At 37.4% G+C, this 22,353-nt stretch overlaps 2 protein-coding genes across 4 annotated transcripts in view; one reads left to right on the top strand and one right to left on the bottom strand.

The window, feature by feature from the left end:
• KATNA1 (katanin catalytic subunit A1) overlaps window positions 1–2,116 on the top strand; it is a 29,913-nt gene extending 27,797 nt beyond the window's left edge. For 2 of the 3 annotated variants that reach the window (XM_019746941.2, XM_019746938.2), the window contains exons 9-11: window positions 384–518; window positions 827–953; window positions 1,759–2,116. In XM_019746941.2, the coding sequence (XP_019602500.2) occupies window positions 384–518; window positions 827–953; window positions 1,759–1,957 (461 nt within the window). In that variant the 3' untranslated portion in view covers window positions 1,958–2,116. The remainder of the gene's footprint in view (window positions 1–383; window positions 519–826; window positions 954–1,758) is intronic. The other variant, XM_074333699.1, reaches the window with a different exon arrangement.
• Window positions 2,117–3,183: 1,067 nt separating this feature from the next.
• On the bottom strand, window positions 3,184–22,258 carry GINM1 (glycosylated integral membrane protein 1). The gene is made up of 8 exons (XM_019746942.2): window positions 22,077–22,258; window positions 18,596–18,655; window positions 18,340–18,436; window positions 12,327–12,478; window positions 11,627–11,783; window positions 10,956–11,086; window positions 9,166–9,329; window positions 3,184–4,144 (listed from the first exon to the last, which is right to left on the bottom strand). The coding sequence occupies exons 1-8, from the start codon at window positions 22,197–22,199 to the stop codon at window positions 4,051–4,053; spliced, it is 978 nt and encodes a 325-aa protein (XP_019602501.2). The 5' UTR covers window positions 22,200–22,258; the 3' UTR covers window positions 3,184–4,050.
• Window positions 22,259–22,353: the final 95 nt, after the last annotated feature.

Raw genomic sequence — 22,353 nt, 5'->3', positions numbered from 1 at the left:
TGATGGGTGTCATGCCAGAAATAATGGCTATTCACAGGGCACCCTTTGGCATGTACGTTGATCTCTTATTTTTAGTCATGAAATTGAAATAAATGCAAATAAATTGGCCATAGAGGGGGATATGTATGCTTTTGAAAATTGAAAAAAACTGGTATGTATTTGAGCTTAGCTGGTCTTTTTAGTAAAATTTGCGTACTACAAGAACTCATTTCGCTCGGACCACAAATTCACGTATGTATGTGCCAGTTTTCTAAGTCTTAAGGAGTCTTAAGGATTACATTACCTTTTAATGTTGTGCTAAATATTTGATTTACCTTTAGTAGAGCTTTACTTTGTATAATATGACCTAGTGTCTTTTTCCTTTCTCCTTACCTTTCTTTTAGGTGTTGGAGGTGCTTCTGAAAATGATGACCCTTCCAAAATGGTTATGGTTCTGGCAGCCACTAATTTTCCCTGGGATATTGATGAGGCTCTAAGACGACGTCTTGAGAAAAGAATCTACATTCCATTACCGTCAGGTATCTTCATGTGAATCTTGCTAGGAAGCTCATGTTAAGTCTTAGGTAATTTCGCTTAAGAGATTTAAAATTTGGTAATATCTTTAAGGGACAAATGTAGGATGTCTTTATTATATTAACTGGTTTGGCTATATCTAGAGTCTGAAAGCCTTGATACTAGGAAATTTAAAATTCAGTGAGGAATGGCTCTTACATTTTTAGGCAAATGAGCTGTAAGAGTTGGAAAACTCACAGAAAGTAGACTTCAGAAAAAATAACAGTCTGTGTATGTTGAAGGCTTACATTTTAAAATGTGTTTCTATTGTTAGCAAAAGGCAGGGAGGAGCTACTACGAATTAGTCTCCGTGAGCTGGAATTGGCCGATGATGTTGACCTTGCAAGTATAGCAGAAAACATGGAAGGTTATTCAGGTGCAGACATTACCAACGTGTGCAGGTATGAATTATTTTGGATGTATAGGTTGTTTTGTGGGTGTAAAATTATGAAGTGTTTATGCCAAATTAAGATAGATGAAGAATAAAGACACACATTATAGTCTACAGAGACAAGTTTTGATTTTGTTAGTGTTAGCAGGTGTTGGTAAGACACTGGTGTGTCTTGCATGTCAGTGAGGAGTCTGCAGTTCATTTCAAAGCTACAAGTTTAAGAAGCTAATGTTAGAAGAGGTGTAAAGTAGAAAATCAATAATTATCTTGGATTTGAAAAATTAATGTTGGTGTATTTGTTTAATATACTGTTATGTAGGAACTATAATTGTGAAATAAATCGATTTGGCATACCCAAGTAGAGTACAATCCCATTTTCAGTGAAAATGTCCTAAATGTGATAGGAACAGCAGTTAAAAGAAAAAAGACTGCCTATAATCCCAGCTGATTCAAGTAAGTTTTGTCCTGGTCCAAGTATTAGCTCAGATTTTATTAGCAAGGCTCTGACTGCATTTGTTTTCTCATGTGGTGAGTATGAGGATCAGTGATACTGTGTGTGTATATAAAGCAGCTCTGTGTTGCTGTCTCTTTGCACAAATGGTGGCTGTAATTAAAGGTAAAACTTGGTGAAAGAGGTACTTGAATCTGAAGTTTCTCCTTTAAAAAAAAAAGCAAACCACTAAAATAGAAGGGGGAAAAGAGAAATAACCTAACTTGATCAGGTAGCATCTCCTACACATGTAGAAAATATGTAATTTTCTAGCAACAGGTTTTTATTCAACCAAAATACTTTTTTTTTTTAATTTAAAACCTAGGGATGCGTCCTTGATGGCAATGAGAAGGCGTATTGAAGGTTTGACTCCAGAAGAAATCCGAAATCTTTCAAGAGAAGAAATGCACATGCCTACAACTATGGAGGATTTTGAAATGGCTTTAAAAAAGGTTTCTAAGTCAGTATCTGCTGCAGACATTGAAAGATACGAGAAATGGATATTTGAGTTTGGATCATGCTAAGTTCTCACATGTAAACTGTGAGAAATCTGCCTTAAGTGTTTGAATAATTAAATGTAGTATTTCATTGCACTGAGTGCTATATTTTTTTAAACTTTCATAATGGTAAGATTTAAAAAAAAACTTATGATTCTGAATAAAGACAATTTTTTAAAGCTCCAAGCAGCCTGTTTTACTTTAGCATTACCTGGTTTCTTGTTCACTGACCACAAATGTTGCAACACAAATGCTGTTACTTAGTTTGGAAAACCATCTTTATCCACATTTCTCAGTATAGCATCTTCGTTTGTGGTTGCTCTTTCTTCTAGGGAGTAAGACTGGATCCAACTTCTTGGCTGCTGGTTGAAAACTATAGATTCCTGAACATTTTTACACAAGTAGCCAATTGAAACATGAACCGCACCTAGTGTGCCTTCCTGCCTCCCTTCTGTTAACGGTAACTTCCATTTCCTGGGAGATCTTTAAAGACCCTTCATTTTATCTACATACAACCTTACCTGCTTTTATTCTGCCTACATAAGCGAGGCAGCACTACAGGCAGGTAGCTGTTTCTAAGCCTGTGCTGCTCACTGTACTCCAATGAAATGCACTGACCCATTCATTCAAGGCTACTAAGCATAATTCGAATAATAGTTAATGGTGTAAAAGTTAAATGAAATACGAGTTAATGGTATAAAATTTTAGGTAAGATTTCCATTTCTGATTGCTTGTAAAAAAAAACACAAAACAATTTATTGTATCATCCCAACCATAGAAAACAGAGCCTCAAGGAGATTGAGTGTCTGTCATCGTCCCAAGTCCCAGTGGTAAAGAGAAAAGGCAGGATAGGAATCTGCTGACTGCAGAGCCTCCAACTGGCCATGTAGCCTCCTACACTGTCCTCCTTGCTAGAATCTGTAAGCTTATGCTCAGGGGATGGGATGAGACTCTGTCATCGTGTGGAGTTAGAAGTGGTGATGTCTAGCAATTGACAGAGTGAAGGAGGACATAAAGAAATAGTGTTGCTAGCTGGGTGACTTTAGGATCAAATTGTAAATTGCCATTCTATAATATGGAGATAGTACATTTCTCAGGGCTATTATTCCTTATTAAAAACAGCTAGGCAAAATGAAACATCATTCCTTCACTCTACTTACTTCCTGCCATCCTTCCCCCATATCTATTTAGCCTAAATATAAAACGGTTTTAAAAACCAGTCATTGCTTAGTTGGACAATGTGTTTAAAATGATGGGTTGCAATAAAAAATTTTATTAATAAAACAAGAGAAAATATCACATGGAGTAAAGTATTGTATGTAATAGATCACACTGTAACATCATGTCAATATGGGTAATGGTTAAAAAAAAAAAAAGACCAAACCCTGTTGGAGGATAAATAGCATTACATTCAGAACCATAGGAAAAGTACATTGTAACTCCATGATATAGATGGACTCATGAACTGACCTAAGCCTTGTTTTAGCCAGGGCATGTGAAAGGAATATTGTATAGAAGTAATTCTCACCTGGGCAAAGTTTTCATACCAAAAAGACTACTTCTTTCCTCCAAAAAAATTTTAATTTAGAGTGAGAACATGTCCCTACTATTTTTAAATCCTGGTGCATTCAAGGTAAGTGGTCTTGGTACAGGACAAGCAAATCATGATATACTTCAGTGATTTTACACTGAGTCACATACTTAATATAAAGGCACATTTTACTGAATACAAAAATAAGTGTTAAGTTCTTGAGCTTTTAAATTAGAGTTTTATAAAGTGCTCTTCAGAAAGTCTTATATATTACAGTAATTAAGTGGATATAATTTCCTTAACAAAGGCACCTTGAAAAGTATTGGCACGTGGCATTGTGTCTTACCTTTTTTTTTTCTTTTTGGTAATTTCAAAATTTTCTTCACGTCTTTTTTTTCCGCTTTAAATTTTTCTTAACAATTCATCATCTAAATAGCAATCCCTGTTAGAGAATAAGGTGAACTTCAACCTATTAAAGCTCAAGTTTTAGGAGTTGAGCAATTTCTGTGCTGTGTAAACTGTTCTTATTTTCAAGTGGCGAATTTAGAGCCAATACACTAATGCAGAGTCCATGATTTGAGCTGATGTTTTAAATACATGTTTTATCTCCAAGGTTTTCCGCTGTTTTCTCAGGACCATCTGTCACAGGTATAATATTAACTTTATCCAACTGAAGAACTCCTCTGAAATACAAAAATTAAAATCAAACACGTCCTATTTATAGTTTGGCAGTAAGATGGGGCTACTTCTAGGTAACAAATGTATACCTGGGGTTAGGTGCTTTTGCCTCATTTTATCTAGTATATAATGGTTGTATAAACTGAGTCCAAAGTTCACCTTAAGCAAACTAACTGAGGGACTATGAAGGTCTAAGAGCAAGTTCCTTACCTGGTACCACAGAAAAGGACAGGGTAAATACAGATCTCCAAGGCAGAGAGAGCCCTAGATACGTACAAGCTGGGCAAAAAGCTGGCCCAAGCAGCTTCCTAACGAGTCCTCACTGCTGGAATGCAAACTTAGATCTTTAGACAGCATTTCTTTAGTTACTAAAGCCCCTGATGAAAGACCTCTTTACACTGGATCCAAGACCCCGTGTTGCAAGTTCCATGTTATACCAATCAAACCATCAACAGAAGTTAGTCATTTATAAACCTGAACAAGCTGATTGTTAAAAGTTCACAAAGGAGAAACCAAGAATCGCTATAACATCACTTAAAAAGAACAATGGGGATATGAGACAGTTGCTCCAACCAGCTATCAAAGATTTTATTAAAACTGTGCTACTGGCAAAGAAATAAATAGATCAGTGGAAGAAGAAAGTCCAGAAACAAGACTAACATATATGGGGATTTAGTTCATAACAAAGTAACATTCCAACTCAACTGGCAAGTTACTAACAGAACAATGGCCTGTGTTTAAAAAACAAAATCAGAACTCTAGCTTAAACTATACACAAAAGTGATGGTAAAATATAAGTTTTAAGAAAACACGTAATTTTAAGATGGGAAAGGTCTACTTAGGAAAATTAAAAACCCTAGAAGCCATAAAGGAAAATCATGAATTGCTTTGACCACAAATGTAAAACTTCTGTGTGACACAGAATGCCATGAACAAGAGCAAAAGACAAATCGTAGTCTGAAATAAATTGTGTGTGTGTATAAATGGATGTATCACAAAGGTGCTTCTACATATGAATGATTACAAAAGGCAATACAATTGAAAAATGGGCACAGGTTGTAAGTAGGCATGTCACAGGAGAAACATACAGCCAATTATCACAAAGATGCTGGACTTAGCTAGACCTAGACTAGCAAAGATGCTGTTAAAAAGAAAATGCAAATTAAAATGAGATTATACTTCTGTCCACACAGTAGCAAAAACAAAAAAGACTATCAGGTGTTGAGTTGTTAAATACATAAAACCTTTCACCGAGTAATTTCATTTTTAGGAATCTTTCTACATAAACACCCATGTGCAGACACCTATATGTGCATTTAGGAATGTACACTACAGCATTATTGGAAATAACATGAAATTGGAAATGACCTAAATGCCTAATAGAGGAATGCTCATATTATGTCTTATCCACACTGTGGAACACTGTGCGGCCATAAAGAGAGTGAGTGGCCTCTATATGTATTGACAGGAAAGATCTTAAACCCCTGGTGCCCAAACTGCACTGAGCCCCCATGGGGTGGCACGGCACCACAGAGGCACCACAGAGAATTTTAAAATTTCAAGGCTTCATGTGTAACACCAGCCTGAGTGCAGTTCACGGTTTCAACATCACAATGCACTACACATTCTTTTCAATGAAGTATCTTTGAAAAGTTGGATTTTGGGCAGTTACTCTGATAAAAACGAAATATTGTGCAAAAACTAGAGTTGAACAGGCAATGAGGGTGGCAGTGTCCAATCTGATTCCAGGCTAGGAGTACTGTGCAGTGCCCTACAGGCACACACATCCCATTAGGAAAAAGCTAGGAATTATATACAAATTTTATTTTCTTCCAATTTTTCTTCTGGCCTAGGTAGGGGCACCAGGAAAAAATTACTGGCACACTAAGAGTGCTATGAACCAAGAAAGTTTGGGAATCTCTTGTCATAAGTGAATAAATCAATTTGCAGGGCAGTTAAGAGTCTAGATTGATAATTATAATTATCTAGTATACATTTACATCAATACACAGTTTGAATAAAAGATGTGCACCCGAACAGTCAAGGATTACCTTTAGGTATAAGAATTGAGTGACAGGAAAATGAAGAGGTGCTTTCACTGAATTGCTTTCAACATTTCTGTACTGATGAAATCTTTTACTAACAGAAAGTATCCTCAGTACAACTGCCACTGATAAAGCATATTGCAAATTTGGTTTTGAATTTTACAATGCATCTTTTCCCAGAGAGGAGCCCATAACAAAACATTTGGGAAAAGAACACAAAAATTTTACAACACTGTTTTCTATGCAGGTTTGCATAATAAAAAAAAAAAAAAAAAAACCTGAGCTTCTTGGCAGCCAAAGGAAAAAGGAAGAAACTGTTAAGTTTCAGAATTTTCATTATCAGAAAGAAATGGAAAATGTGAGTTCTTCACGGGAAACCCAGACTTAAAAGGCGGAAGGGGAACTCGTATTTCTTTACTCTGCAGGTACTTTGCTTACATTATGACTCTGATCTTTCATAATCTTCTAAGGGAGGCATTATTTCAATGTTAACAATGAAGAAATGGGAATGTCGAAGGCCTTATGACAAGCAAGAAAAAAGCGAATGTTTAAAATGGGTCTTGTTTTCTATAAATCCTATGTTCTCTTCAACGTAGTACAAATGCAATTTAGCTAAGCCAAAAATTGTGGTCATCTCTATTCTATTGATATTTACTTCTATTAAGACATTAAATGACTAACTTGTAAAGATGCTAACAATAAATTCATTTTTAAATTTATAAAATAATTTATTACTAAAAAAAATCAAGCTGTACAGAAGGGGAAAAAGTGAAAAGTCAATCTCTCTACCCCTGCTCTCATTCTCACTTATTAGAGAGAACTTATTTTCTTTTGACATTTGACAAATTTTCTATGCATTTATATACATATACACATAATACTTTTGTTTTACCCAAATGGGATCATACTGTTTTGCAACCCCTCCTTCCCCATCTAATAGATTTTGGACTTCTTTCCATCTCAGCATGCATACCTCTTTCTTTTACAAGTTGCACAGAATCCCACTGCATGTGTGGACCATTATTTAGTTAAGTCCCCACTGGTACACATTTCAGAGGTTTCTTCTTTTGCTTTTGTTTTCTGTTATGAGCAAATCTGCAGTGAATATCCTGCTATTCTTCTAAAGTTAACTTCATTTTAAATTAATACTTGGGGTTGGAAATGCATAGTGAAGCCCTCTTGTTTTGTTCTCCCTTATACACATTGCATTTTCCATTATAGATTTTTGTTTCCTTTCTCTCTCCAATGATTTCAAGTTCTTAGAGAGTAGAGTTTATGTTATTCACATTTGAATCCCCAAGATGAGTGTCATGATCATAATAGGTACCAATGAATGTCTTTTGATTTTACTAAAATTGGAAGATGGGCTAGGAAAAAAAAAAAAGTTATTTGCCCTCCCACTTGTTTTACCCTTCCTAATTTTTATATTTTCTACTCTAAAATACAGTTAATAGAACCCAGAAATAAACTCACACTTATATGGTCAATTAATCGATGACAAAGGTGGCAAGAATATACAATGGGGTAAAGACAATCTCTTCAATAAATGGTGTTGGGAAAACTGGATAGACATATGCAGAAAAATGAAACTAGACTCATTTCTTACACCACATACAAGAATAAACTCAAAATGGATTAGACTTAAATGAAAGACCTGAAACAAAATCGTAGACGAAAACATAGGCAGTAAACGCTTTGATATTACCCTTAGAAATATTTTTTTAAATATGTCTCCTTGGGCAAGGGAAGCAATAGGAAAGTCAACAAATGGGACTCCATCAAACCAAAAATGTTTTGCACAGCAAAGGACACCATCAACAAAACGAAAATAAAACCTACTGAATGGGAGAAGATATTCACCAATGATACAACTGATGAGGTTAATATCTAAAATATGTAAAGACCTAATAGAACTTAACACCAAACACAAACAAACAAAAAAGGCGATTAAAAAACGGGCAGAGGACCTGAATAGACATTCTCCAAACAGGACATAGAAATGGCTAATAGACATATGAAAAGATGCTTAATATCACTAACCATCAGAGAAATGAAAATTAAAACTACACTGAGATAACACCTCACACCTGTTAGAATGGGTATCATCAATAAATCAACATGTGTTGGTGAGGACGTGGAGAAAAGGGAACCCACGTGCACTGTTGGTGGGATTGCAAACGGGTGCAGCCACTACGGAAAACAGTTTGGAAGTTCCTCAAAAAAATTAAAGCTAGAACTACCATATGACCCAGTAATCTCACTTCTGGGTATTTATCCAAAGAAATCCAAAACAATAATTCGAAAAGATACATGCATCCCTATGTTCACTGCAGTGCTCTTTACAATAGACAAGGTATGAAAGCAACCGAAGTGTCCACTGATAGACGATTGGATAAAGAAGATGTGGTACATATATACAATTATCATTCGGAATATTATTCGGCCATAAAAGAGAATGAAATCTTATCATTTGAGAAAACATGGATGGACCTAGAGAGTATTATGCTAAATGAAATAAGTCAGAAAGAGAAAGAAAGACAAATACCATATGATTTCATTTATATGTAGAATCAAAAAAACAAAATAAATGAACAAAGAAAATAGAATCAAACTCATAGAGAACTGATGGTTGCCAGATGGGAGGGGATTTGGGGAACTGGGTGAAAATGGTAAAGGGATTAAGAAATACTAATTGGCAGTTACAAAATAGTCACGATGTAAAGTACATCATAAGGAATATAGTCAATAATAACCAACTATGGTGGCAGCTGGGTACTAGACTTATTGGGGCTATAACCTTGTAAGTTATATAAATGTCTAACCACAACGCTGTACACCTGAAACTAATACAATATTGAATGTCAACTGTAATTGAAAAATAAAAAAATTTTAAGTAAAAAAATAAAAAGCGAAAAATAACAGTAAATACAACGCAGTTTTTAAACATTAAAAATACTAATGTTTCAAAAAGAAATACTTACTTATATTCACAAACTGGGAAAAGCACCTTTAAGATGGTTATTACCACAGCTGCTCCTATAATTCCAACCACCATGACGTTCAGAAACATAAAGAACACTGGGAAAACACTGCTCCAGAACCTGCACAGGTCTTTTCTGAACGTTTCCATCCATTGACACATCACCTAAAAAAGGAGTTTTGATTAGATATGCAAGTTTCATTTGAGCTCTAAGAAACTAAAAATTATGTTTTAGTTTGGGGGTAATAATATTCCTTATCTTGATTGTGGTGGTGGTTACATGGATGTCTACACTTGTTAAATCTCATCTGTTTTAATAGGAGCATTTTATAAAGTTTTTTACAATTTTAAAAATTACATTCTAACAATACAGACATAGAAATATTACTAACCTTAACAATTATTTATACTGTTGTCTAACTATAAACCAAGTGCAAATAATCGCTAATTGATAAGAGGTAGGCGAGGCCACTTTACACAAAATGGGCCAGAGTGAACTATGTGTTTCCAGTAGTTGGAGGACAAGAAATGGAGAGAAAGACAAACACAGGATTAGCTCTTGGAACACATGGGGAGTTTACTGTGTATAAAAATGTTTCTACATTTAAAGGGTGAGAGAAGCAGCAGCAATGATGGCTTGGGCTTTAAAGACTGTCTGTCCTTAGGCTATCTAGCTCTCAGGGAAGTGGGGTAGGCAGGGTGAGGGTGCTAGAGCTTAGGCAGCAGTGAGTGACCTGGGTTTCTCCAGCAACCCCAAACAAGTAATCCCCATTTTCAGTGAGTACTTCTTCTAAGAATCATCTCTGGATTCTAACCACAGACCCTGCTCATTTAAATGGAAATTCTGCCGAGCAAAGGACCTAGCTAATATATACGGAAATAGCAGGATACTCTCTCTGGACAAGGGTTTCTGGGGGGGAATTCCTGCCCGTTCTTAGGAATTTTTTTGCTTTTCTGTTCCCAAATCCCAAGAAATAAACTGTTTTCTGTTCTCCACGATGAATCATTTCCACAAAGTGAAGGCTGATGCTACCGACCACCTGGGTTCAAGGAGCCAATTTTCCCGATTTCCTGACCAACTTTTCTTGGGATTCGGGAACGAGAAAGCGAAAAGAAAAAAAAAAATTCCCGAGAACGGGCAGGAATTCACGTCTGGAAACCCTACTCTGAACCCTTAATATTTCCCAGCCAGCAGTATAATGTCATTCGTAATATGTGAGTACATAGCAGGTGCCAATGCGTATTTACATTTGTACCCATCTTATTTATTAATCTTTACAACACCACATGAAATAGGCTCTACTTTATAGCCTACATGGGTGTCCCACTGTGCAGATAAAGAAAAAGGCCAGGAATTGGCCTAGATCATAACAGGTAAGTGGCAGAACCAGAATCCAAACCTAGGCAGTCTGACTCCAGAAAGTACACTCCTAACCAAGCGTGCTTAGTAACCGCCCAAGATCTGACAGCACCGTGCGTGCAAGGTAGTAGTCACAGAATAAACAGACACACGGAGATATGAGAAAGACTTAGGACCTGAAAATCCCCAACAAAATGAAATCCAGTGCCTTGATAATCATTATCTGACTATATTACTACTAAATGTAACTTGAAAAGGAAAACAGGATTACCTAAAAATATCACATTAAAACAGTGATGAGTTCATTATTAACGATGTCCCATGTTTCCAATCTGCATGGTTGCCACCTCATTTTAAATGCTAGTATCTCTTCTCTTCACCATAACCATAAATGCCTGTAACATAAAGATAATCCTAAACACCTGATTTACCTTATATGAAGATGGAGGCTCTGCTCTGAGAGGAGTTTCAGGTAATTTGCCAGGTAAAGCGTCTTCATCTACAGTGGTTTCCACATTCCTGATAAGATACTGGCTGGTGGTCTGCAATGAACTGACACTTTCTATTGAGGAGGAAGAGCCAAGTTACCAAAATGCTGGGGTCTCTCCCACGAGTCCTAAGATTACTAGACTAATAACATTTAGGACAGCAAGAACATAAATCTTTCCACGGAAGGAAAAAAATAAACCTATTTAATTATTCAGATTTAAATGCCAGAAAGGAGTCATAAACTAAGACAAGTTAAAAGGGAACTACAGCAGTTATGATTCTGTCACATAACAAGTCAAAGTTTTAAAAATTCTATGACTTCTTCTCCCTTTAAATGAACCTAAATGAACGATATTCTTATGATGCATTTTGTGATGATTCCCCAGAGTAAGAAATGGTAATTGCAGCAAAATGTTGCTTTGCAATCAGCATTGATCACATTCTATTAAGACTTAAAATAGATTCCTAAAGTCCTCAAATGAGTATATAAAGTAACACATGCTAAACAGCATTTTTGAAAGAAGCTCATTCCAAATATATTACTTATGATTAAAAAGCTACCAACTAAAGAAATAATTTCCTTACTACTTTAAATAATGGTCTTTTAAAGTACCTTTTTTGGAGAGATTGGGAAGGGTAAATACAATGTCATCATCTCGGGAAATGGAGTACAGCATGCTTTCTTCCAAAGGGAGCGTGTAGTTTGAATGCCTGAGTATTCCCTGGTTCTTAACTAAAATATCAATTTCAGTAACATCCTTTTGTTGAGCCTATAAAAAAATAATAAGCAATTACTCTCTAAATAATGGTACAACCCCATAAGAATTTAAAACTGAACTTTCCTTGCTGATTTCTGTCACTAAAAAATATGTAGTCGCATAATTCCTTTATTCCCCACTCCCACTTTGAAGCATTTAATTTGCAACCTTAATCATATTCCTGTGTGCTGTAGCACTCACTTTAAGCTTGCGCTCAGTTCCATTTCATTTTCTTAGGCTTAGCCAGAAGAAATGGTAGCAGAGCTACGAACCAAATTCAATCTCTTCACTCACTTACTCTGTTTAATGATGTTCATATCATTTTAAAGCAATATAAACATGTACGAATGTGATCTTTTCTTAAAAATTAAGACTTCAAATGCTAAATAAATGCTAAAACAAGTAAAACCTTCTGAATGATTGGATACAGGCAACATTAGAGTACCTTTCTTCCTTATGAAGTCAGTAATAAATAACAAAATAATTGAACACATGCATAATACCTAACACAAATCTTTATAATTTAATTCCCAATTAATAAGCATATTGTCTTACTTGTTTTCCATCAATTTCTACTACCTCTTCTTGAATGACAATTAGTTGCAAACTGGAACCAGATGTCATAGGCCACTCATGAACTAAAATCCTTACACTGACAATTCCAAAATATTCTTTTTCCTCCAAATTTTCCAGATTTTCATTCTCCACTATAAAAAAAAAAAGTAGTGACAGCTTTGAACAAAAAATGACACCATATCTGTTACTGAATTTGATTATTTTGATGACATTTACATTGAACAAGACAGCTGTAAACCAATTTCTTATGTTCTCTTCATCTCTGACCTCAGATTTATGAAAACAACAAAGACAACTTGACAAATCACTACAATGCTTATAGTCACTTGAAAAGGGAAAACTGCTTTACGGTCTTTGGATTTTGTATGAAACACTGTTTCCTATTCTTTTACACAGATTGTAAATGAGGAATCAACATGCCTTCACTATTCACAGATCAGAAGACAGAGTCAATGCCATGTTTTAGCAAAGTAAGCATGTTCATCCATCCATTCATTCATTCATTCATTCACAAAATCCAGTGACAGAAGGGGAAAGGATTGATCAAAATACTCAGTGTCCTTATTGTATGGAGAAGGCAGGAACAGGGGAGTGGGAAGGCCCTGTATTTACTCCCTACTAACAGACGATGGGATAGGAATAGGGTAGGATTCGCTACTGGCCATGTTCCTCGAGCTAAGAAGCTCCCAGCCCACCCCCATGGAGATGGGGTGTGGCACTTGCAGGTGGTCTATAGAGCTCATGGCTAGTCTATCAAAGCAGAAAGTGCTATAGAAAAAGATAAGTCAACGGATACCAATGAAATTGCCACAGAAGGAGCATTTAGTTTCTGTCCCTCAAAGGTTGTCATCTGAGGATTATTTGCCAAAAAGCAACCCAGATGGATATTCTGAGTGCAGATCCAGTGGTTTAAACTGATTCTGTATCTTTACAGGCCTATTCCTTTTATCTGGAATGCTCTCTGCATGTTACTCTCCCTAACTACATTTTTAAAATAAACTCCAACTTAGGTAGTTCTAGCTACCATAGCCCCACAATGCTGAGTTTATGCCCTTTTTTCTTTGTTTTTTTTTTAAAGCATTAATTTTCTTGCAGTGTAGCTTAGTTTATAAACCTGCGTCGACTAGCTGAGTTCCTCGGGAGTACGCATCAAGTTTATTGTTTTATAGCTTTTGTTGAACAGTGATTCCATCTGGAATTATAAACACATAATTTAAAATAAATATGCCCTCATAAATTATCAATAATGTTCAACTAGTAGTTCTAAATTCTAACTATGCATCAGAAACCACCAGGGAACAGTATAGATGCCAGGGCCTCACCTCAATCTTAATAATAAAATCTCTAGGGGGTATAGACCAACTTTTGTTAATTTGTTAAACAGGTACAGACATTTCTGTTGAGAACCAAGTGATCTAACCTTTTAGCTCAATCTAAGTTTTCACAAAACTCTTCCTTGACTTTACTGTTTCTGTTAATAAATCTGCTCTTCTTCAAGTTACCAAGGACAAAAGTTACTACGTTAGTTACCTGTAACTTCTTCACCCTCATTCTTTGAATCCAGTCAGTTGCTTCCTTTGGGCCATTTTAGCTCCAAAGCATCTCATACTTACATTTGCCCTTTCCATCTCCTATCTACCTCCCCACCCAGTATCGAGCTCATAGCTCATTAACTGCTTACTAGTAAACGAGTTACCTACCTATTCCCTCCTTCTTTAGTCCCTCCCCTTCAAACCATTCACACAATAGGTTAATCTTACCATAATATATTTTGACTATACAGCCTCCTTGCTCAAACACCTTCCTATAGCGTTTTGGTAATTCTCTGAATGGTCCTTCTTCTTCAGGCTCCTTATGGTAACCCTTGGGGCTCCTCTCTCTCTCGTCTGCCTAACCTCCCTCATATCCTCCACGGCTCGTAACTGTACAACTCCCCCTCTCTCATGGTCCATCTTAGAGTTTTCATGGCCTGTTATAACCTATCAGTCTCCCTTGTGGAACAGTGGGCTCCTCGTCCGATTATCTGTATGCCCAAAAGCTAGTGCACTAGGGCGCAGAAGAGTCAATGGATGAGGAAATTCAGTCATATAAGTACATCAAAGTGGCGATTCTTCAACCCCCAAATCTGGTACCCATGCTGCAGAATAAAATTAAATTAAAAACAACAAAAGCCCTTCATATTCTTACTTCCCCTACTGTGTAAGGCAGCTTTCAAAAATGGCCCTCAATGATCTCTGCCTCCTGGTATTCATGCCCTTGAGTAATTCCCTCTCATTAAGTGTGGGCTGGACCTAGTGACTTGTTTCTAACAAACAGAATACAGCAAAAGTGATGGAATGTCACTTCTATGATTAGATTATAAGAGACTGGACTTCTGTCTTGCTATATTTTCTAAAGTTTATGCCGACATAAACTTTAAAAGTATTGCGAGTAATGGGTTCAAGAAAATGGATGATAAAATAGAGAATTTCACCAGAAAACTATAAGCCAGTAAGAAAAAAAAAAGAATGAAATAGAAGTCCTAGAAGTAAAGTCCAATAAATGAAATTAACTAATTAGACAGATGATAAATTTGTGTGCTAGAAGGATAGAAAGAAAAAAGGATAGGAAAAAAAAAAACACACCAGAAAAGAGTGTCAGATATACATGGAAGCTTGTGAAAGGGTCAAACGTGTAAATAAAAAGCAAGAAGGGAATAAGAAAGCATGGGGAAGTAGCATTTGTTGAAAAGATAATGGCTAAAAACTTCCCCAAACTGACAAAAGACATTAAAGTCACAGACTAAAGAACCCCACAGCTGGGCATATCAGAGTAAAGCTACTGAAAATCTAAGACAAGGAGAAAAGAAAGTCTTAAAAACAACCAGAATTAAAAAACAAACAAACAGAAAAATAATGTATTATCCTCCATGGAGCAATGACACACACTAATTCTCAACAGAAAGTGCAGAAATGAGAATACGATGGAAACTAGTCTTTGAGGTGCTGCCACTCTATGCTTCCATACCCAGTAAAAGTTCCTCCTAAAAGGAAGGCATAGTAAAGATGTTTTCAGACAAACAAAAGCTCAGATAATTCATTGCTAACAAATCTGCACTAAAAAAATTGTAAGGGGAATGCTTTAAGCAGAGGGAAAATGACGCCAGAGGGGAACACAGATTCAGGATGGAATGCAGAGTGAAGGCAAGGGTTACTGTGAGGGTAAACACAAATGAATTACTGAACTATAGGAAACAATAAGAATAACGAGGTTGCATAGGGTTTCAGAATACAGAGTTAAAATGCATGACAATAACAACACAAAACCAGAAAGGGGATAAGTGGAGTTTAGGGGCCGGCCCGGTGGCTCAGGCGGTTAGAGCTCCGTGCTCCTAACTCCGAAGGTTCGATTCCCACATGGGCCAGTGGGCTCTCAATCACAAGGTTGCCAGTTCAATTCCTCGAGTCCCGCAAGGGATGGTGGGCTCTGCCGCCTGCAACTAAGATTGAACACGGCACCTTGAGTTGAGCTGCCTCCCGAATGGCTCAGTTGTTGGTTGGAGCGTGGGCTCTCAACCACAAGGCTGCCAGTTCAATACCTCGACTCCCGCAAGGGATGGTGGGCTCTGCCGCCTGCAACTAAGATTGAACACGGCACCTTGAGTTGAGCTGCCTCCCGAATGGCTCAGTTGTTGGTTGGAGCGTGGGCTCTCAACCACAAGGCTGCCAGTTCAATACCTCGACTCCCACAAGGGATGGTGGGCAGCGCCCCCCTGCAACTAAAATTGAACACGGCACCTTGAGCTGAGCTGCCGCTGAGCTCCCGGATGGCTCAGTTGGTTGGAGCGAGTCCTCTCAACCACAAGGTTGCCGGTTCGACTCCAGCAAGGGATGGTGGGCTGTGCCCCCTGCAACTAGCAACGGCAACTGGACCTGGAGCTGAGCTGCGCCCTCCACAACTAAGACTGAAAGAACAACAACTTGAAGCTGAACAGAACCCTCCACAACTAAAATTGAAAGGACAACTTGACTTGGAGAAAAGTCCTGAAAGTGCACACTATTCCCCAATGAAGTCCTGTTCCCCTTCCCCAATAAAATCTTAAAAAAAAAAAAAAAATGGAGTTTAAATGTTGTAAGGTTCTTGCATTGTTTGGAAAATGATAAAGGTGCTAGTTTATTTATTTATCTATTTTGGTAACTTACAAAAATTATTTTTTCAGTTACAGGTGACATTCAATATTACTTTAGTTTTAGGTGTACAGCATAGTGGTTAGACATTTATGTAATTTATGCAGTGATCCTCCTGACTAATCTAGTACCCACCTGGCACTATACATAGTTGTGCATCGTTATTGACTATATTCTCTACTATGCTGCACGTTACATCCCAGAGACTATTTTGTAACTGCCAGTTTGTATCACTTAATCCCTTCTCCTTTTTCACCCAGCTCTCAAAGACCTCTCTCCTCTGGCAACCAGCGGTTTGTTCTCTGTATCTATACGGACCTCAAAGGTAATCTAAAAAACCAATAAGATAAACGAAAATCATAGAAAACAAACAAACAAACAAACAAACAAACAACCCAGAGGAGGGAAAAACGGAGAAGAAAAGGAACACAGAATCGGTGGGACACAAACAGGAAACAAATAATTAAGATGAAGACTTAAATCCAGATATATCAATTATTAATGTAAATAAATTAAAATTCCAACTAAAAATCAGATTGACAGACTGAATTAAAAATAAAAGCCCACAAGTATATGCTGCTTATAAGATATTCACTTTAACTGTAAAGACCCAAAATACTGAAAAAAAAAGAAATATACCATGTAACAATCCACTTCCCTCCCCTCTGCCCAGCCAAAAAGCAGTTATTTCTAAAATAATATAGATAAAGCTGATTTTAAGGTAAGAACATCACCAGACATAAAGAAGGTTACATTATAATGATAAAAGAGTCTACCAGGAAGATAGACAAAACAGTTCGAAATCTGTATGGATTTAGTATTATTGTATCAAAATAAAGCAAAAGTTGATGAAACTGAAAGGAGAATAGACAAATCTACACAGTGGAGATTTTAACATATTATTCTCAGTTATAGCTAGAGTAAGCAAACAAACAAGAAAATCAGTAAGTCCATAAGACTGAACAACATGATTAATAAATTTGACCTGACATAAATAGAACATCATATCCAACTAATTATACATTTTGCTTTCTTTTCAAGTACATGTGGAAAGCAACATTTACTAAAACTGACCATATGCTAAGCCATAAAGCAAATCTTTAATTTCGAAGGGTTAAAATTGTACACAGTATATCTCTGATGATAGAGGTGGAATCAGTAAAACAAAATCCCAAAATGTTTGGAAATTAAACAGTATACTTGTAAAGAATATACTTGACAAGAAAATATCACAACAAATAATTAGAAAATAATACTAATTTATAACAAATGAAGCATAGGCTGCAAGTGCTAGAGAAAAATTTACTGCCTTAAATGCACATATTAAAATAGGTAATAAGAATACTATACATATTTCTCATATTCTTTATTTCATTCAAATAATAAGGTACATTCCAATGTAACATAGTTGCTTGTCTTTAAACAACTCAAGACTATTAAAAGTTAAAAAGAAAAATGTTACACAGGCATAGGAGTAGAAGCAAGAGGCAAACTAGAGAATCAGACAATTCATTTTTTCTTTTTTACAACTGTGACAAGCACTTCCCAGGATTTTGCCTCTTGCTTGTAAATCTCTTGTGTTCTATCTCTTTGCACAGTCTTACATTGATATCAACCTGCTAGAAATGCAGTTCCATCAACGCCAACCTCATGAAAGAGAAAATGTAGGTGTGTCAGAAATAACCAATGGGAAGCAGAAATAGTTTTAGACACACTAGCAATGATTTAATTATTAAAGTGGAAATATATAACATCCAACAATTGTGTTTTACTAAGTTAGTATTATTAAAAACAGAACAATTATGAAATAATTTAGCTTTACTCACCTATCAACGTCTGACAGCTTATTCGGGTTACACCACTATTTACTGGGAAGTCATTTACATAGACTTGTCCACTCTGATAGGTTATGTTAAGAAGAACCTTAAAATAAAGCAGCATATACGTTATGGTTTATAAATGACAAACCCTTCATATCAAAAATACATTATCTAACTAAATTAGGTGTGCAGGTAAAAATAAAATAGGCTGCATAATACTTAGCTAGGTAGTATATGTTAAAAACAATCAAAGGACACAAACCTGTTCTTCAGTTACCTCCCCATCATCATTCAGGGTAGTTACATTAATTCTAATGCTGTCCTGCAAAACAAATATTATATAAATTGAATAGGTATAAATTTCATGAATTGAAATCAGTTCTTTCTGTTCCCCTCAATTATATTTATTGTATAATCACTGATGACAGTAAAAGAACGTTTTTAAAAACCCATCATTTTCATTGTTACAGCCTTATTCACAATTCCAGTTTTTCATTTTCTATATACTTTTTCCATTTAATTTTAAATACATCACATATATGAGAATATAATATGCAAATCTAGTTTAAAGATTAACACTCATGTACCTACTACCTAGGTTAAAACCTAGAATATCATTCACACCTTAGAAGTCCCCTGCATGACCCTCTCTGTCCTATTCTCTTCCCTCCCCTTAGAAAGAATCCCTATACTGTCTGCCAAGTCATTCATTTCTTGCTTTTCTTTATAGTTTTACTACCTGTGTATCTCTCTCTAAATATATTGCTTAGTTTTATCTGTTTGAGACTTATATAAGTGGGATAATATTGTATTCTTCTAGAACGTTTTTATCTAAAATTGTTGATACATGCAGATGTAAACATTTATGTACAGTATAATATTCCATCAAATAATTACAAATTTACTTATTTGTTCTACTACCATTGGACATTTGAATTGTTCCCAACTTTTTGTTTTCATAAACAAAGTTGCTCTAACCCTTCTTAAATTGTCCCCCCTAGTGCCTGTGGGCAAGTATGTACAGCGCACAACCAGTGTTAGTGCCTCCCAAGACACGCTCAAAAGTGATCCAAGCCAATATTTAAGTTCACTGATGACACGCTTTCTATAGAGAAGAAAGCAATTATTCTAAGAAGTATTCACCACTGGTCACAGGAATTGCAACTTGTCATTTGTAAATCAAATTTTTCTCTAAGTTTATTCATACTGTTATCCCAGAATAAAAACAATACTCCTCTCTAATACTTTTCCCTTGGGGTAGTCTTAACTTTGAAAATAGAAAAGTTATTCATAAACATCAAAATAATATACAAATGTATTTCTTAGTACTGTGACTATCCCCAATACTTTATATATTTCCAACAAATGAGACGACTGAAGTGATTTTATGAAGTTGAGTTGATTCCGACAAAGGAACAGGATTCTAACTTGTAAGGCCCATACCATACAGTAAGCTGACTTTGGTACACTTCCCAACTCCCACAGGGGCCCAGGCAGCTTTTGAACTCATGATTCCTCAGAACCAGCCTGGCTTTCTCCTAGCCCACTCAAATCTAGAATTAAGCTAGAACCAATATACTCATCTCTAATAAGCCATCAAGTTAGTGGCTATATTGTTTTGTGTACAAATTTCAGCCAAGTTCCTCTTTCCAACTGGAGAATCTGTTCATTGTAGACTATTGTTCTTCTATTAATAATAGTCCAGACGGAGATAAGCCTCCAATGATGGTTTCTAAGAAAACTTTTTATAGCTTCTTCCTTTCAGTAATAAACATACACTATATTAATAATTTACTACACTTACAAATATTACTTGCCTAGTAGAATATAGGGTTTGTAAGCAACAATTAAAAATATAGCATGCTATATTTTCTAGAGAATCAAATTCAATTCTCCTTGGCCCTTCTGTATGTTTTCATTTAAGAGACCAATCCCTTATTACCTCCCGACCGGGAAGTTCAGAGTTAGGTCATATTTGTTTCTCTTCCTGAGAACCTGACTGAACTGGAAGTTCAGGTTTAAGAGCCAAGGTGATGGATACTGAGAAAGTCGGTGGCAGAACTGAAATTTCCCCCATCCAATTTCAACCCTTCATTCACAAGATATACAGGTATTCACATAACAACAGTAGTCCAGGGCTTCTGTCATGGAAAGAACAGAGAAGACACCATCACTGCACAAGTGACTAGAATGAATGCTCTGTACATTTGAAATTTTTCACTTTAAATAAAACATTGAAAAAGTTTAGGTCAACAGGCTTCAGCTTCCCATATAAACATTACCAAGGAATGAGATTCTCCTTCCAACTGCTCAGCATTCATTTAATCTATGAAATTGAATTTAGATCTGAACTTTCCAAAAGTGGAATGAAGGGGTAAGAAGGGAGAATTGAAATGATGAACTCACTAAGAGCTCCTAGTGCGGTGTATTTTCTGCTTGCAGTCAAAATGCATTTTTCTGATTATAGGGACAGACTCAAATGTCTTTTGCATTCAGAAGTGACTATAATGAATCTTTAAATTTGGAAAGGGGGAAAACAATGTCTTATTTGAACTTTAGGAATTATTTCATTTTTATTTGGTCTCTTAGTGTTTGCCCATCACATCACAGTGATATTTTTGACCAGTTTCAACTGTGGTCCACATAAAATTTCAGATGTAAGTGGTTTTAGGGCTTGTATTGTGGCTTCTTGGAATGCTCCAGCAGAACTGAAACACATATGCTCATTATTTCTGTACCCAGGGAGTGTAATGTCATAACTCTATAAAAAATTAAAAGTAAAAAGTGACATTTATAGTGTCACTCATCCCTGAATTTAGAGTATTCAAGTCTTGACTAGTAGAAAAAGGTGTCTTTCTATTCTGGGAAAACTTGCATTTTAAAATCTTCAAACTTTTCCCTACTATACATTCGACTGATGAAAGGCAAACACTGGTTTAGGTCAGAACGACTCCACGGCAAAAAAAGGTAAGAACCAGCCAACCAGCCACCCTAAGTACAAGGATGCAGTGGTTCTCAAACGCTAGGCAACCTCAGTATCATCTGGAGGGCTTGCTGAAACACTGCTGGGCCCCCACCCCAGAGCGTTGGATTAGTAAATTTCTAACAGATTCCTCGGGGATCCTGGTGCGGCTGGTTCCCCCACGCTCGAAGGGCCATTTCTCTAACATCACCCGCCAAAGGGACGACGTCGGACTAAGCGTTGGGTCTTCATCTCTCCTTCCGTGGTCCCCTCGACCCGGCGCGCACCCCGGAGCCCTGCATGCCGGGGGAAGGCAGTCGTTCCCGCTGCCGCCGGCCGGAGTAAACAGTGGCCTGGAATCGCTCTCACTCTCTCTCCCAGAGCAAATGCTACCTTTCCCGAGCACATAAACACTGCCTTGCCCCAGTGCCCGGTTCTACTCCAGGAGGAGCCATTACAAAGGCTGAGATCACTTAGTGACCTCGTACTTTCGACGGCAAGACCCCGTTCGGGTGGCAACAGTTTGGTCTGCGTAAGAATCTCTGAGTTTCGCGGAAACAGACTTAACAACACACTGAAAGCCCCCTTTCGGACCCCCTTCCACACCGCCCCCATTTCCTTGGGTGCTTTTCCCCACTCCTCCTTTGGAGGCCCGGACCCCAGCCCATGGCCTGCCGGCCAGAGGTCAAACACGTCGATGGAGATGCCGCGGTTCTACGGCCCCAGCCTCCCCGGAGGGTCCGGACCGAGGAGTAGCCGCGCCACGCCCGCCCTGCCCTACCTTCGGGGCTCGGGGCGGCGGCGGCGGCGGCTCAGGGGTGCCAGTCTTCAGCCACCCGGCGGCCGGCAGCGCCGCGATCAAGAGAAGCCGGAGGGCGAGCAGGGACACTCGAACGCCCTCCATCTTGGACTGGCCAGAAGCAGCGGGAGGCAGTACCGGGAAGGCCGGATCGGACCGCGGGGTTCATGGGGGCGGGGCCTGGAGGGCGGGGCGGGCCTCTGAGGGCTTGAGAGCCGCGCACCGCGCACGCGTGCCGCCGCACCGGGTCGTGGGGCGA

This window comes from Rhinolophus sinicus, linkage group LG05, assembly GCF_036562045.2.
Source record: "Rhinolophus sinicus isolate RSC01 linkage group LG05, ASM3656204v1, whole genome shotgun sequence".
NCBI classification, from domain to species: Eukaryota; Metazoa; Chordata; class Mammalia; order Chiroptera; family Rhinolophidae; genus Rhinolophus; species Rhinolophus sinicus.
The sequence above is the reverse complement of the archived record's forward strand: the minus strand, read 5'-3'. Positions and strand labels throughout refer to the sequence as shown.